Here is an 18,246-nt window from a genome sequence, read left to right on the forward strand (position 1 = left end):
CTGAGTCTTGTGACAGCTTGGCTTTCGTAATGGTGTCTTTGTGTTTTCTTTTCCTGCGGCTCCACTTGTTGCTGGACCAGTTCGTGTTTCTGCCTGTTGTGTGTAAATGAGCTCAGAGGTTACAAAGCTAATGCCAGGTCAAACAGCCAGCACACACCTCCTCCCAAAATAAATGCTTAACGGCTTTGTATGATTATTCTTCTTGTTGGTATAATGTAAAAGGATGAATGAATATCTAGCTTAAAATGTCTTGGTTTAGCTCTGGTTTAGACTTTGTTCAGCTCAAGTTTTATCATATCCAAAATGGCTATGATATTACCCATGTCCAAACCTTATATATATATTTTTTTTCATTATGTACTATATTTACTAGTTTCAGAATTTTTCAGCTTTGCTCATGCTCTAGAGATGGGTCCCTTGGTGCTGCACTGCTCCTGACAGGTTACACTAAAAGATGGGTCAAATACAGAGGACAATTTTCCAATAAAGTTACCATAACATTTTGGTATGTATGATATTTGTAGAAAAAAATACTTGATGTCTTAATTTTAGTTTAGTCCTGGTTTTATACAGACATCTATTGCAATCCAGAAAGAACAAGCAGTGAAGGAAGATGGCAAACAGCACTTTATAGTCTTAATTAGTATGTGTGAACAATCAGGATCTTAAGAATGAGCAAATTAGCTAATTAATGAATAAGAGCTGCTGCTAGCAGTTTAAACTTAACTCCCTATGCCATAGTTGAAAATTGGATACAAGGCTTTAACACAGCATGCATCATCATCAAGAGTGTTTACAAGCTGAACTTTGCTTCCTCTGTAGTGGTGCAGTTTCTGATTAGAGCGATTGGATCATGTGAAAGGCCGCCGCGTGTTACTCTCTCAGGAAGGAAGACAGGCACAAACTGTGAACATGCGTCAGATGATTGAAGTCGATACGATACCGCAGCGCTGGGGGAGGGAGGGCGGAGCGTCCTTCAGGGCAGCCCAGGGCGTACCCAGACCTGTCAGTCAATGTGAAACCATTTCCTCTTCAAGGCTGTCTGGCCCCGCCCTCCTATTGTGTAGCAGAGCGGTGGAGGTGAACTTTATCCCTTTTTGTTGAGTGAGAGAGAGCATTGAAATGATTTGCATAGACAGAGGTCAGATTACATGTGTGTATGTTCCACAATGTAGATCCCATCTCCAAACATAAGGGGGGATGAGTGTTCTCAAGCTTTCAGAGGTTAAAAGTGTGTAACTGACTCTGGCCAAGCCCGGCTGACTGTACAACGGCCTGAATTTGTGTAGTGTTTAATTACACTCATGTTCAGACCTGGGTTAGTCCTAGTTTAGTTCTAGTTAAGGCATGGTTTAAACCTGGTTCAGTCTTGGTTTAGCCCTGGTTTAGCTTACGTTTAGTCTTTGTTTAGCTCAAGTTTAGTCTTTGTTCAGCTCAAGTTTTATCATATCAGCTAACTGCAAAATGGCCTGAATTAATGTGTTGCTTTTCTATCTGATCTGAACACCCATGTCCAGACCTAGTTAGTCCAAGTTTTGGCATGGTTTCAACCTAATTATGTCATTTAGACCTGGCTTAATTTTGGTTCAGTCCTGGTTTAGTCCTGGTTTAGTCCTGATTTAGTCTTGGTTTAGTCCTGGTTTATTTTATCTTTGCATAGTCTTGCTTATTCATCAAATAACACCAATATCCATCTGTTTTAGTCTCGGTTTAGTCTTTGTTTAGCTGGAGCTTTCAGATGCTAAAAGAGTGTAAAACGGCGTGAATTAGCACGGTGTTGCCTTTCCATCTGCTCTGATAAGATCGGCTCGCCCAGTCCATGTGCCCTTTGGACTGGCCGCCTCAGCAAACACATGGTGCAAGCGTCTCTGTATCAGCAATGTGCCGCAGTCGTTACAAATTTGCACAACACAACCAGCGCTTCGTATCACCTCAGGCTTATCAGGTTCCTCCAAGGGCAGTGAACTTTCCCACCACACTCCCTCTGCTCAGTCAGCCCTCTGGGACCAAGGCTCGCCCATTCACCCTCACAGCTTCCCACACTTACTGTAGCTCTACTGTAGATTTTACAGGACAGGGGACAAAAACTACACTTCATAAAAAGAATAAAAAACAACAACTGCTGCCTGGTAATCTTTCAGTTGCAAACAAATAGTAGGTTGCCTTATTAGTTAGTTAGTTATTAGCACCCATTTCATTCAGAGTTTTGACCTGTTTGGCTTATTTATTTTGTCTCTGTATAAATAAAGCTGCACTACTTTTAGGTAAAGTGCTTGTTTCCATGGAAATGTTGCTGCTTTTCCTAGATTGTTCCACATTATTGTATTTTAGACATAAATCTCCATAGTCCATGGAGATAAGCAGGAGGTGCCACCAGGTCAAGTTACAGGTCAGATCTGTGGAGAGGTAACCCTGCTCGCAGTAAGAATGTATGTTCTTCCAAGCATATAGCAGCGATAATAACACCCAAAATGAAATCAATACAAGATGAACACATTTCATGCCATTCTGTGAAACATTCATGGGAAAGCAGTAGTGATGATTATTTATGTTTTGTTTTGTTGTATTGTGATTAATGTCTTTCCTCTTGTGTAATGCACATTGAATTACTTTGTGTATGAATTGCGCTATACAAATAAACTTGCCGTGCCTTGCCTATCTCTTTCAAGCTGGCAGACCTTCCACCAGGAAAGGTACAAAGTGTACCTTTAAGTCTTGATATTGTTGGTTTAGACTTAAAACTTAAAACTTAAAAAAAACAAAACAAAACAAACAAAGTATTTCATTTATAAAATGCAGTACAGTAATAAACTTTGAATATCCGTAGTAAAAATACTAGTTGCAAAACATGTGCAGAATGAGAGTTTAGGATTGAGTTTATACCTAGTTTATTCTTTAACTTTGATGTGATGCCTTTAGCTAATATGGTGCTATTCCTGAGTGCCCTGCAGGCCATGACTAAACTAACCACTACTTGTTTTCACTGTGATCTCATCAGTCACAACCGTTTGTGGAGCAACGGGTTTGTCACAGAAATGTCATGTGTAATGTTCTGTCATCACTTATGAATAATGTCCCTTTCAGTGTGGGCCACTATTTACCAAACAGCACAAATGATGTAAACATGATGACTTACCACTGAACACATCATGGCTAAATATGTAAGTTTCATTCAGGAAACATTTGAATGTATTAGCACATCGATGATGATTACTTAAATTCCAATAGTAAACTTTTAATTTCAAAACTTGCGCACATAACATAGCCTATTTTAAAATGGTCGCAAGCGTTGTTAGAAATAATAACCTTTTTGGTCCTTATTGATTATAATTCCTGGCCTATTTGGAGGTACAAATATGCAACTTAAAGGGCCCATATTACGCTGTTTCCTGATCTATGTTATAATGTTTCCTCATTAAAAACCTACCTGGAGTTATGTTTTGTTTCATTCAGACATGTTTAACACACAAACTGTGAATATTTAGGCTTCTTTAGACTGATAAAAAGGATTACTCAAATGTATCAATGAAACAAAACACAACTCCAGATATCTTTTTAGTGGAGGGTTTGTTTAATGCATAAGTTTAATGTCATATTGTGGCGCATTCCAAGCAAATCCATAACATCTCCATGGAGACAAACATATTGCATACCCTCCGCCAGAACAGCTTGATAGTTCATCCTTATAGACACGTGACTAATAGGCCTACCGTCCCATAAAATGTCACTTAAACCAAACTTTGCACACACATAACAAAATGTCAGCCACTGTCTTCAGCAGTAACAATGAATTATTTCTCTTGTTTTATGTTATGGAGAACACTGTGTTCTATCCTTGCTTCTGTTTAAACCAATGATGCATGACCTACAGTAATATCCAGTTAACTCGGTCTGACCTTGCATTCGCACACACATGCTTGTCCCCGTCTGTCTAACTCCATTTTCTATTCCAGCTCTTCACATTGGGCTGTTTACTGAGCTGCAGCTTTGAAGGAGGAGCGTGAGGTGAAGCCATGTGCCCAGATGCCAATGGTCTACCATGGGCTATAATGCAGAGACAGACGAGGAAAGACTGCCTTGCAATCCTATACTAATGGACACGAATAGACATTTTATACCACACTGAGAGCCATTTTAGTCTGGGGTTAGTCTTGGTTCAGTGCTGGGTTGTCTTGGTTTAGTTCTCGTTTAGTCCTGGATAGTCTTGGTTTAGTTTTGGCCTAGTCTCGGTTTAGTTCTGGTATAGCACTGTGTTATCCCTGTTTTATTCTGGTTTTATCTTGGTTATGGTTCATTCGTGGTTTAGTTCTGGTCTAGTCTTGGTTTAGTCCAGCTTTAGTCCTGGTCATAGTCTTAGTTTAGTCTTAGCCAAGTTATGGTTGTGCGTTCAAATGCCAAAAGTATCTGGATATATCATGGTCCTTATTTAGTTCTGGTTTATTCTTTGGTTAGTCCTGGTTTAGTCCTGGTTTAGTCTTAACTTTATCTTGGTTTAGTCCTGGTTTAGTCTTAACTTTATCTTGGTTTAGTCCTGGTTTAGTCTTAACTTTATCTTGGTTTAGTCCTGGTTTAGTCCTGGTTTAGTCTGGGTTTAATCTTGATTAAGTCCTGTTTTTGTGTTGATTTCATCTTTGCCTAGTCCTAGTTTAGTTCTGGTGAAGACTCGGTTTAGTCCTGTTCTAGTCCCTGTTTTGCTCTGATTTTGACTTGCTTTAGCCCTGGTTTAGTCTTTGTTTAGTTCTGGTTAAGTTCTGCTTTCGTCCTGCTTTTCTCCCTGGCTGCTCGGTGAGTCCAAGCTGCAAAGCCCCAGTTGGATAATGAATGCCACACAGTCGTGACAACTTGCACTTTTATGGCAAGGAGAGAGAGATGGGACGCTCGCACACTTCACCCAAACATCCTCCATAAACCAGACAATCAAAGAGACACCAGCCAAGCATCTTAACAACCAACCTCCAACATCGATTCATCAGTACCTCCAAAAAAGGACTCCCTCACTGTGTTTACTTCATGATTGCGGGAAAACTGAAATTCACTTTCCAAATGTGACCGCAGCATTTGTAAACAGGGCATTGGTTCTTGATTTATCCAGCCACAGAATGAGACACAGCTATCTTCTTTCATCTAACTTATCTGTACTGAGGTTTTGTAATTATGCTAGTTATTGGCGTAGACCATTTTCAAATCTATGTTTCCTTCTTTCAGTTCTTCTTGACCTGTTTTTATTGTTCATGAATAGAAACAGCAGACATTGGCAGTGATTTACCCATGTATAATCATTTCAGCAGACAATAAAATATGCTATACAATACAAACATCCAATCAACAAAAATGCCCCACAAACATAATTTAAAAGTGCACGGTGGTACTTTCCTGGTGAAGGGCACGCCATCTACTTGTCTCCATGGAGATTTTGAAGGGGTTGCCTGAAATGTTCCATAGAATGACATTAGATAGGCAGGAGACACCATCATGCCAATCTACAAGTCAGGTCTGTGGAGAGGTGAGCCACTATTCATTGTGTGGTTTAAAGGTATATTTGAGCAATACAAAAAACACACTTAAATAAATACATACAAATAAGTTTAATGCCATACTGTGGAACATTCCAGCGGTGGCAGACACCTCAATGGTAAAGTTACACATTGTAGATTAAAATGCTTGTGTATAATGCCATTGAGAGGATAGGGAGAAGTTTAAGTGTATATTTTTTTAGGTTTATAACGGTGGTCAAGCATTGGAAAACTTAGTTATTGTTCTATTGGGGACACTGTGTGGGATGTGTTTGCAATTACTTTTACACAATAGAAATCTATAGTGAATACATTATGTAATACGGGAATTACTCAAAAAGCCCATACAAGAAATGAATGGCCCAATATGGTATTTGCAATCATTGGTGCAGTTCCTACTTCCATATCAAGCCCCATTAGATCAGCATAGACGTCTCAAAGCTATTAGCTAAAATGCATTCCAGCACTGCAGACGTTCAAATGCACATAACATCAAACAACAACGGTTTGGCTTGAGGGCTGTGTATGTACAACATTTTCTCACAACATAAGTGAAACATGAATCCAGTATTGACATGGTTATTTCTTTCAGAGTGCACAGTCATCAAATCAATATCAACAGTGTAAGACTTCCTTTAAGCCTATAAGGTTAGAGGTATCACTGCGTTTAACTCAAACAATATTCCCACATTACCGATTACAGGCCTATTGCGTTTTGCTTTCCAGGCAAACATTACTGGAAACAAAGCTTTGATCTCAGCCCTGATCTAAAATAAGAACCTATAAATATTCATTGCCACATGTATTTGTATGTTTTATTTATCACTTTACTTTATGCAAGCGCACGGCTCCAGAAATAATGAACAGATGCAAGTGTGAAAAAATGTATGACTGCGGTGTTTCAACCAATAAGACTCGAGCGAGATTACTGTAGTTTTTGATTGGACCCGGTCTAGTCTTGGTTTAGTCACGGTGTAATCTTTTGTTCAAATGTTCCATTGAACCGAAATGAAATGAAACACTACTGCTCTAAGGCTCAGTGGCTGCAAAAATTGTAGTAACTAGTAAAAATAGTAATAGTACAGTATAATAAATTAATAAAACTGTGTATTTTAAATGTTTTTAGTACGTTTTGCACTTTGCTAGGTCATGATGCAATGCAATTTCGTTCTTAGTGCTTGTTTTTTGAATGTGTACCTTGAATGACATTAAATTATCTATCTATCTAGTAAAAATTGTGTGTATTCATGAGCGAGGCAGAGCTGAACTGAAGGGCTGACAGACCAAAAATAGTGAGCGTCTCCAATAAATAAGGCTGTTTAGGGAGTTATATTTTGGCCCTGGGTTAAGGTTACATAACACTTGACATACTCCTCATTCCTCTCTGGCTTCAGCTTTAAAAATATGACCTTCTGACATTAATTGATGCTGGGAAAAAGCGGCTGCATCCAAATTTAACCACGTTTTTAGCTGTTCACATGTACTCCCCACGGTAATGTATTTAACATGATTGAAGGGTTTGGGGCAGCTACTCTCATAATCTGGCTGAGAGGCACAATTTAAAAATTTGCTTTATTCAAATCTTGTTTTGAAGCCAGCTTAACCTGATGAACATTTTAATGAACTGTTTTGGTGTCATCCTGTTTTCCTACATTACTTTTACAAACGGACACTGTTGTTTTGTAACTTGACTAGCTAAACTGAATACAGATTCAGCTTTTGACACTTATACAAATACTATAACTATATACACATGGTTGTCTTAAGGTATCAGCAGGGAGACCGGGGCCCCCCTCAAATGTGTTTTATACTTAAAACTTAAAAATGAATATCGAAACTTCTCAAACTAGTATTCACCTGAGATATTTGACACTGCATAATATAACAGACACAATATAAGATAAACGTTGAAATTAAGTTATTTTTACAGCTTATTAACAGCAGCTGTAAAAATGCTATGAGACGTCACTGCAGCCCCCAAAAAAAACTTACATTAAAGTTGTCCAAACTATACAAATGTAACCTAGTTAAACAGTGACTTTTTAATGTTGATTCCTTGGTTATTTTTCATGTATGTGACTTTTATTCTAATGCTGTTCTTGTATTTTGCTGTTGCATCACTGAAATTTACCAGTTATAACAAGATTAAAGATTAAAACTCATTATTATTATCAATATATTTGAATTAATTTGGTCAAGACAGTGCATGTTAATGATTCTAACTTTTATATGGCCCAATATCAAACCAGCAGTAGCTTCAGGATCTGCATACGCCTATGTAGTTCTCCCACGAACTTACAATACAATACACAAACACCTTCATTGTGCTAAGCTTCTATCCTGTATCTTTCCAATCATGTTTGGCCACATATCCACAAAAATACCTTGAGTGTACGCCTAAATGGCTCTACCATTTGCCTAGCTATTACCACAGGTGTCACACAAAACAAACAGAAACTGGAAAGTCCTGGGAGTGGCTCTACAACAACAGCTGACTGAGGTTATGTGAATATGCAGTCTCCTGTCATAGACAAATGAGTGCTCCCTGAAGTTCAGTATGCTAAACAAAGCATGAGGCTGCCTTTTAAGGACAAGCAGACAGGATACACTTATATGTGCGTGCAATGGGCTCAATGCAGCTGCAGAGCAAGTGTGTCCCAGGAGAAGACCATAATTGGGATATGGGATAACAAGAAACAGTAAAATACAATGATAATAGATACAAGGCACTGTGGTAACAATTTGTAATAATAAGTATAGTTACTAAGCATGAATCAGTGTTAAAGCAGATCTATTATGCAAAAATCGACTTTTCAAAGCTTTCAACCATGTTATAGTTGTTTCCCCTTTCCATCTACCCTTTTGAAGTTGCATTTGGAGTGATTCATACATGTTTGAGCAATCTTTAATCACTTATTTTCAAGATGTCATTTTGCCAATCAATCCCTGTTTTCAGCGCCATGACCGGCATACGCCCACTGCTTTCTACTTAGTCGCTAGCGTGATGTGCAGCGATCCATAGGAGGTGCCGACAGCTCCATGGCTCTTTGTTGTGATGACGTTAACAGCAACGTCAGTTCCCATTGGGCTCATCAGTTTTCAAACGTGGAAGTAAATGGATTTATTTTGTGTTATTAAATCGTTTTAGAATATAGTGATTTAAAATGTGCAAATTATAACATAATGAGCCATAATGAGCTATAAGTTTGTAGCAGATGCAAGCACAATACTTCTTCTTTAATAAACTATTAGTACTATTTGTACATCAGAAGTTTGTTGCCATCACTACCTATGTAATGGTTCTTTATAGGAATGGACGTTTACGTTAAAATAATTGTGCTAATATTCATAAATGAAGATAATACCTGTAAGTAATATAAAAAAACAGAACAGCCAAAGGGGGAACTGAATACAATACAGTGACACCACATATTATATTAATTATGAAAGCAAAGCGATGTTACAGATTAGAAGAAGAGGAAGACGTTTTTCGCGGTATTTTTGAGCAATAGAAAACACCTGGAAGTGAATAAATTCAGTAGAAAAGTTATACAGTGCTTTAAATTCCCCTCCTCTGATACATATAGTTGCTGGATTCATCTTTAGACCTTTGCAGTTTATCTTTTTGCTCCACCTTAAAACAAAGCCGGTGAGCGGTGGTTAATTCATTACCGGTATAATCTCTAAAATGGACGTGTAGGTGCACTGGATGTCCTTTAGCCCCGAGCGTGGCTGCTAGCTCTGCAGTTTTTGTGGTTGAGTGGGGTCAGAGCATGTGCTGACTTCTGAAAAAATCTTATTTACATCAGAGTACAGCTATGACTCAGAATGTATGGGGTTTTCCATTGGGCAGGAAGTGATGCCGTTCTCACAAACTTCTTTGGCCTATTTTGTATTGCCAATTTTGAATCAGACACTACTGAAATAAACAAATGCATCAAAATGGAAATCCAAACATTAATTAACATATTTGGAAGGGAATTTTCCTGTCTGCTCTTTCAACTAACCATCGTTTATGTCCCCATAGCGCTTAGTTACTTGCTATGAGCTATACTTTTAAAGAATGAAGAACACTTTAAATGAGGGGTATAGTTTCATCTACATATAATAGTGTATATCTTTGTAAACAGAAAACTCTGCATAACCATAGTGCAGACTGAAAGAAGATTAATTATTATGCCTAACTCAATTGACATTTAAATGAAGATAACATGTTTGGTACATAAAGTTACCTATTATTATTTATGCATTTTTATATATTTGTTATTAATGTAAAATCTGTGATAATGTGTGTTTCTATGATTAAGTACAACCTCAGACTACATTACTTTTACTTTTTTTATGTTAAGGAAATACCTTTATTATGTAGTAAAAGTACCCTGCTTGGCTGTGCTCAGATTAGGGGGAAGGATCTGTTACCGTCTTGTTTTTTTCTGCACACATGTGGCACATCTGGGGCCAAGCCTGACTCATTACTCACTCCTTTATGTTCCATTCTCTGCAGCCATGGCAACTGCAGCGTGTTTTCGCCGGAAAGCTTTTGAAGGCAATGGAAAAAGAGAGAGAGAGAAAGATAGAGAGAGGGTGCTTAGGGAGTGAGAGAGCGAGGAGAGGTAGAATAGGGAAGGAGGGAGGGAGCAGGCTCTCAGTAGTTGGACTACATCCAGTGTAATCATGCCATGGAGCTGAAATGAGGCCTTTGGCTGCACACCAGGTTTCTGAGAACAAAGATGTGAGCTTCTAATGTTGGCGGTGGGGCCTGCTTGGCATCCACGGCCATTTCCCAGCAGCCCTTGCCTTGGCCGATTGCCAATCCCCCCTCTCTCCCTCCCTCCCTCTCTCTCCTCCCTCCTCACCCCTCCCCTCTCTGCCGGGAGTGCAAAGAGGATCAGAATAAAGAGAGAGACTTGTTTTTCACTCGCCTCCTGCTCTGGTCCAATGACATCACCTCTGCGGCCCCCAGATTCCAGCCGCCCGCCGCATTTTTCCACTTTCGGACCGTCCATTTTATTTGGATTCCTCCATTTTGAAGTTTTGTCACAGTCAGCTACTGTACTTTATTATTCTGCGAAAGCATAACACAGATTCTGTCTGGATGTCAGATGGAGAGCAGGCGCCAATAAAGCACTAGTAATTATTACACTGTTATTTTCTATTTGTGGGTTTCAGCATTCTAACATGCACCGCTATGAAGACTTTTTACCATTCACAATGTATTTGGTTTTAAATTGTTAATTGCTATGGCAACTGTGCTTATTTTTCATAATTCGGAAACCCATGGAAAAAGAACAAAAGGTTTAAATTGGTGCATTTTCTGTTTAGGGCTACCTACTATTGATGTGATTAATAAAATACTACTACATTTTAATTTGCCATGTACTATTTGTTCACCTTTTCATACTGAAGAGAACATGAGGTGTGAGAATAATATAAACCATTTTGTACAGCATTTCTCCATGTTCTCTTTGTCACTAACACTACTGTTTACCACATAAACACAACCTACTGCTACATTTCACTATTACGTAACATTCAGTTGTCTTGCCCATTTCTTTGCCTCTTTAATCTCATACAGTATATAGACAATTGCCATGTTCTGTTTAAAATACCATGCTTATATAATGCTATTACATAAATGTGAACGCTGGCTCATCATCGTCTGGACCATCCATCATTTCTCACTTTCTGTGTCACTGTGATTGATATTATTGTCACATTGGTCTGCATTCTATCTGTGCACTAATCCTCGCTAGCGCAAACCAGTGGCTAAAAATAACCACAGGCGATTTGTTCAGGCTGCAAAAGACAGTTGGGGACCTGTGTTAATCTGGTCTGCAGTCTATACGCCAAAGTAAGTTCAGGTCTTTTAGTGCCCTAGTCTAGAAAAATCCTCCTCTATTGCATAAGTCAACACAGCACAACAAAAATGTATTATATAAAACATATGTTAACATTATTTTAATTCAAATTATATACATATTTCTCGATTGTTTTGACTTTAGTTTAGTAGTTTTAATGTGTTTTATTTTTTGCAGTATTAAGGGAATATTATTTAACTTGAATCAAGCCAATAATAAGATCTCAAATCAATTTAAACAAAAGCATGACCTACAATATAAATAATTTGAGTAAAAACTATTAAAAAAACCAAAATATTATAACTTCAACTCATCTGAACTAGTCCGGACATTCCCTTTAATAGTGTGTGTGTCATCAGTGTGGTCCATCATAAACCCTTTTTTTACTTTTACTACAGTTTACTATAGTTCAGCTCACCTCCCCATGCTAACTGTTATATAATGTAAAGCGAAAGAAAACAAGAAGAGGGAACAGTGAGAGAGCTATAAAGGGAATTTGTAATGATTTTGCTTTCATGAATAAAACATGCCCAATATACAATTCAACAGACTCGAAAGTGACACAACATAATGGCGTCACTGTCTGCCTACAAGTCACAGAGTCACATTTTGGGTATTCCCCTGGATCACGCCTACCACTCATTCTTTATTTAGCCACTTAACATTTCAAGTTATGAACAGGTGAAAGTAAAAAAAAAAAAAAAAAGAAGTTTGATGATTATCTTTAGATTGTTAGTATGTAAACTCAAATCAGATAGTGGTATAACATAATTAGGTGCACGTTTTTATAGTATGGTTTATCATTTCCTCAAATATGTATTTAAAGGTGCACACTGTAATTGATGCAGGTCTGCATTTTTTAGTCTCCATGACTGCTGGCAATCTTTAAGCTTTGCCTGGAATGTTCGCCAATATGGCATTAGACATATCTATGTAGAATTATTTCACAGTGAGTGTTTTTATTACTTTACCTTAAAACATGCATTCTTACTATGTTTGGAGTTGCCTCTCCACAGAACCGATCTGTAACTAGGCCTGGTGGCTGCACCTGCTTGTCTTCATAAAGTGCAATGCCATACTGTGGAACATTAGGCAAAGAAATAATATCTCAATGGAGAAAAGCAGGCAGTGGACCATCCCCCAGAAAAATTACATAGTAGACTTTTAAGCTTTATTATATATAATTTACAAAGTTAAAATGACTAAACTTGGTTCCACGTTTTAAGTTGATAGAATTAATTGGATTTTTAGCTGAACTTTTGATGGAAAATATTCTACATTAAAAGTCAACTTGCGCGTGGATAGACTATGGGGCTGTCTACGTGCCTGCTTGAAGTCTTTCAAAGCCGCTGCGGTAAAATCGCTGGATCTTTCCCATTATGGAATCAGGTCATTTAGGATTTAATTGAATCTCAGCGGGACCCCTCTTGCATAATCAGGCGTAGCTGTTTGCTAGCACAAACATTAACTTGGTGGAAAGGCAGAGGATCAAAGCACATCACCAACTGTTTCCCACAATCCTGAAGGAAAGACTTTTGTTTATTTTGCCCCACACAGCAGTCATTTCCTAACTGTGTCATAAAGCCTAAAACCACACTTCCTGGTGTTGTTCAGTCTGAAAAAAGGGCAAAGAGTGAAGCATGATGGGAAATTGTGTGTTGACAATGTGGTGGGTAGTCGACATGTGACGCTGGTATTAAGTCTCTGGGGAATATGTTGTATGTACAGTATCTTTGTTTTGGTGGCTGGTCAATTGTTACACAGGGTAAACTATTGTGTAATACATTCCTTCAACATTATCAGGCAAGAAAATAAATTCAAATATATTTTATGTAGCCCTATAATTAGTCCAGTTAATTTGGACATATCATTATTGCCAGTATAATTATTGCTTTCACAAAATGGCCATGCAAACAAAAGATATTAGGGACAAAAAACAAGGGAATCATTTATAGTGTTAAACTGTGGATACAATATTGTCATTTAGCAAAAAAAATGTCATCCTTACTACCTTGATTTTAGGTATATGCACAAGTGACAATGCTACATACCCTACAGATTTGTTGTTTAGCTGTATTCTTGACAAAAAAAAACCCAAAAAACAAATTGGCAGCTGTCAGCTAATACAAAATTTCCCTCAAAGAAACCATGTCTATGCAAGTGAAAATCCTGTTACACTACCCTACAATTACCCAGTGTCGCCTGAGCAGCCTGCAAACCTTCTGACTAACTAACATTGTATTTTGTTTTTATGGGCGGCCCTTTGAAGAGAATACATCCCATGCCTGAGTGAGTGATTGCGGCCGCAGGCACCCAGCCAAATGGCCCCATGTCCCGGAGAGATGGGTGAGGCAGGCCCTGGTATACGTGACTAAACAACCTCTCGCTTCCTCTTTCCAACGTCACACGGACTTGCACAAACATATCCTGCTTTGTGTCTGCTGGTTTCAGACGCATTGCCTCACCCACAGCCCCCCCAGGCAAGAGAAAGAGAGTGGGAGAGTGAGAGAGCTGCAATCAGTTGGAATGAAACCAGAATATCAACAATACTTTACAGTGACATTCCTATTTTAGTGTTTTGATATATGCAAAAGCTACTATCTCTACTATTCAGCGGCTGGGGTATATTTGGATATTTTGAAACGCAGTACCCTACTCTGTCATGTAGATTCTAATTTTAGTTGTTGCTTGTGACGATGTTTAGTTTTGGTTTGTACATGGTTTAGTTAATCCTCCTTTAGACCTGGTTTACTCCTGGTGCTGTGAGACTAAGTGTGCATGCTGTGTTATGAAATGTATTTGTTTTCATTGTGTTGTGAGTGATTTTGTTCTACTGAGTCAGAGTACAAAGGCAGAACTATTAATCGTACCACTTGAGCTTATACACACAGGCACTCCCCTTATCTCTATGTTAGTTTAATATTCAACAAAACGTGTCTCAATGGCTGATTCATTGCGCTGTAATTTGATTTAGTGGTGCCAGATTTGGATGACTGGCTATGCAGCAGTGCACAAGAATAAAATGTGGGCAGAGCCATACTAGTCATGCTGCTGCTGTAACCTCGATCCATTCAAGTTTACAACACTGGGCTGGAAATCCCCACCTCATGACAAGGCTTCCTGGTTACTGGCTAATGTAGTGGCGCCTTTGCTTTTTATAAACGAGCATTCACCACCTCAGCGATAGGAAAAATGTATGCAACCAGTCTGTATTTTCACTGTAAAACCGCTATAGAGTGAAAATAAATGCAAAGCTGTGAAAAAAGGGATGTTTTGTAAACGCTAATCCGAAGATATCCACGTTAATTTTGCACACGGAGTCGTTTCTATTGTGTTATCTAACAATAACGCCATGCGCAATAGCGTTTCCAAGTCTGAATCGCTGGCATTTCGAAGTAAACAGCGTTTTCTTTTTTAGGCTCGACCCACCTCATTCATTGCACGGCAGTCGTAGTAGCAGCAGCTCGTGGCGTAGAGGCGCTGTGCATTGAGAAAAACAAACTGCAGCCAGCACAGTCAGCCCTAACCGGATCAGAAACGAGGACAAAGCTGCGCTCAGACGGAGCCACTCAGAGCGCATTTTATCCAAAGCGAACTTACGCGCCTTTACGCAATATCTGCCTTTATTTTGCGGAGGGTTTCTTGATATTTTTAGCTAAATCTCCGAGGCGTTGTGGAGTAGACTGTCTAGGTGGTGCTGTCGGGGGTTGTTGTCCCATTTCGGTGTGACCAAAAGCGCTACGTGGAGGAGGAAGGAGAACGGGATATGTTTGGGAAGCGGTTCAAGTGATTAAATTATAAAAGAGAAGGGGCCGTCAGTGACAGAGGCTGCAGTAAAGCGAGGGAAAGGCGGAGAGGAGGGGGTCTGTCGAAGAAATCAAGTCAATAGAAACTCAAGTGGAAGCAGGCTGCGTTCATACTGGCGCTGACGTCACTGCTCCACATTGAGGCAGTAGTAACGACTGAGCGGAGAGAGACACACCGCGCCATAGTAAAGTACGCACCGACATGAACTTCTCTCTCTGCGCTCCAACTTCGCCCCTGTTTTCCATAAAAGTCTAGGGGGGACGCCTTTTCGTTTCTTCTTCAACGCACGGAACTTGCTCTTTATTCGTTTTCAAGGGGGATTCGGGAGAACTAGACACATTTTGGGGTTTATTTTCTTGACGTGGAGCTCGACTCGACGACGCTGAGGAGAGCCATGTCGTCCGCGGCGGTCGCTGCTTCTTCCCGGAGGCAGTCGTGCTATCTGTGCGACTTGCCCCGCATGCCGTGGGCCATGATTTGGGATTTTACCGAGCCCGTGTGCAGAGGATGTGTCAACTACGAAGGAGCAGACCGCATTGAGTTTGTTATAGAGACAGCCAGGCAGCTCAAGAGGGCTCATGGCATTCAGGAGGGCAGGTCTCCTGGCCCGGGAAAGAAGGACTTCCAGGCTATGAACCACGCAGCGGCGGGAGACCCCGGCTCCCGACCGCCGCAGCCGCTGGACCGATACCCCCTGTCATCAGAGCGGCCGCCCAGGCTGGGACCAGAGTACCAGTCAAGAGGGCAGGCGAACGGCATCACAGTCCACAATGGATTCCCTAAACCGGACGAGCCTCCGGAGTTGAACCGCCAAAGCCCCAACCCCCGCAGGAGCAGCGGCGCGGTGCCCCCAAACCTCGTGCCTTCTTTGGTGAACGGGGGCCCGGTGCCCCAGGGGCACACCATGAACGGCAGACAAATGGGGCTCCCCTCTGCGCTGGCGGGAGGCAACCCCGCGGACATGGGCAAGAGACCCGCCTCAGTGTCCAGCACTGAGCACGACCGGGAGAAGGACAAGCTGACCCCAGAGATCAGCGAGAGCCACAAGAACCGGTCCGAGCAGGACTGGATGGGCAAAGGCAAAACCGTGAGGGACCTGATGGCGCTGCACACTTTCGACAGATTCAAGAAGGACCATGCGGTCATGCAACAAAGGGCTATGGTGTACGATTCCGGAGCTACCGCTTCTAAAGCAGGTAAATAAACCAAATATGCACAGTGCAGTCTTATTTTTATGTGTTTATGACTATTTTAAAGCACAAAAGGTAAATATAGGAAAATGCCAAGAATGTGCAAATTAGGTAATCAGTCAAAACATGACGTCACAAACACGTGAAAATATTTATATATTTTATATTTGAATATAGTTGTATATTGGGCAGTTTTCCTGCAGGGAACAGAATGCAGTCTAGTGTTGTGTGCACAGTGGAGTGCTGTCTGTGTGACTCAGTTGTTTAACCCTTTCCCGCCCCAGACAGAGGAAAACACCCCCGCAGTGTGAAGCGAAAGGCGTCTCCGGAGCCTGAGGGAGAGGGCACGGCTGCCAAAATGAACGGAGAGGCACAGCAATGGTTACCACCACCCAACGATGGACTCAAAATGCCCCCGGTGCCCCCTCCAAACTTTGCCTCCCCACCCTCCACGATATCCCCGCAGTCCCGCACCACACCTCCTGAGGCAGCCCAGAACGGCCAGTCGCCCATGGCAGCGCTCATCATGGCTGCAGATAACGCCGGGGGCAACAGCTCGCCGAAAGACGCCAACCAGGTGCACTCGACGACCCGCAGGAACAGCAGCAGTCCGCTCTCCCCCTCCTCCATGAACCAGAGGCGGCTGGCCCAGAGGGAGGGCTCGGGCGCCGGGACCCCTCATGTTCCGGGCATGGACCAGGTGCACCCCCAGAGCATTCCGGACTCCTCTGTACCCGGCAGCATACCCCTGTGCTGTACCCTGTGCCACGAGCGCTTGGAGGACACACATTTTGTTCAGTGCCCCTCTGTCCCCTCTCACAAGTTCTGCTTCCCGTGCTCCAGGGAAAGCATAAAGCAGCAAGGTGCCACAGGCGAGGTGTACTGTCCCAGCGGAGAGAAGTGTCCACTAGTGGGCTCTAACGTACCCTGGGCTTTCATGCAGGGGGAAATCGCCACCATCCTGGCAGGAGATGTCAAAGTAAAAAAGGAGCGGGACCCTTGATTTTGTCTTTGAACACTTTTCTTTTCGGGGCGGGGGAATTAAAAATATGAGTATAAATATATAAATATCACATACATACCATTCAAACAAACTAACAGACTTGTACATATTGGACCCAAGGGAAGAGTATACTTCGTAAACATGGTTGTATAATTTTTGATTTTTGAATACATTGTGTTTCTATATTTTTGAAGATAAAGGTATGTACTCATTATAATGGACTACGTTCCTCTGTTGATGTTTAACAAAAATTCTTGATGTACTTCTAGGTCTGGTGGCAGTTCCTGTTTAACGTAGAATGTGACTAATGCTACTCTACGAGCACTTGGCAAAAACTGAAATGCTTTTAGCTGTACTTGTATGCACTTGTTTAAAAATTGCCAAATACAATTTCTGATCTTCTATGAACATAATCGTCTGGGCTTGCTTCATTTTGAGTGATTTTAAGTCCTCCTCTATAATATCCTCCCGATAGATTGCGTTGTGGCTTGATTTACGGTGCACAAGAAGAGAACTAAGCTACTGTTTCAGGGCTGCACCACTTATGGAAAAAGCATGCAGGGGTGCGTTGCTAATGTGCACAATGCCTGCCTTTCTTTCAATCAGGGTTAGTAGTTAGAGCACGCACTGGTCTACATTTTTGCCTCTGCACACTGTAATTGATTGCACTAGAAATAGGTGCCAAGTCATGTTCGTTGAGCCGGAATCTGTTGAGTCAGGGTTATGTGGGAAAGTGAGTGATTGTCCAAATGATATAAGCGTCTTTGTATAACCTAGCTGGATTTTAACAACATCACTATTTTTAACCCATTTTTGCATTTGGTGGTGCTTTCGATTTTTCAAGGTTTTGTGATCAGTCAGCTGAATAATATGCA

At 40.9% G+C, this 18,246-nt stretch overlaps 1 protein-coding gene across 1 annotated transcript; it reads left to right on the forward strand.

The window, feature by feature from the left end:
• Positions 1-14,480: 14,480 nt before the first annotated feature.
• irf2bp2a (interferon regulatory factor 2 binding protein 2a) lies at positions 14,481-17,784 on the forward strand. Its single transcript, XM_033980254.2, has 2 exons — positions 14,481-16,374; positions 16,653-17,784. The coding sequence occupies exons 1-2, from the start codon at positions 15,573-15,575 to the stop codon at positions 17,369-17,371; spliced, it is 1,521 nt and encodes a 506-aa protein (XP_033836145.1). The 5' UTR covers positions 14,481-15,572; the 3' UTR covers positions 17,372-17,784.
• The last annotated feature ends 462 nt before the right edge of the window (positions 17,785-18,246 follow it).

Source organism: Periophthalmus magnuspinnatus, chromosome 15, assembly GCF_009829125.3.
Source record: "Periophthalmus magnuspinnatus isolate fPerMag1 chromosome 15, fPerMag1.2.pri, whole genome shotgun sequence".
In the NCBI taxonomy this organism is placed as follows: domain Eukaryota; kingdom Metazoa; phylum Chordata; class Actinopteri; order Gobiiformes; family Gobiidae; genus Periophthalmus; species Periophthalmus magnuspinnatus.

What these genes read in the sequence shown, in the direction of transcription:
- irf2bp2a (XM_033980254.2), top strand. Translation starts at nt 15,573, where the DNA reads ATGTCGTCCGCGGCGGTCGCTGCTTCTTCCCGGAGGCAGTCGTGCTAT. An exon ending in AGCTACCGCTTCTAAAGCAG is followed by an intron (nt 16,375 to 16,652) that starts GTAAATAAACCA and finishes TTCCCGCCCCAG; the next exon opens with ACAGAGGAAAACACCCCCGC.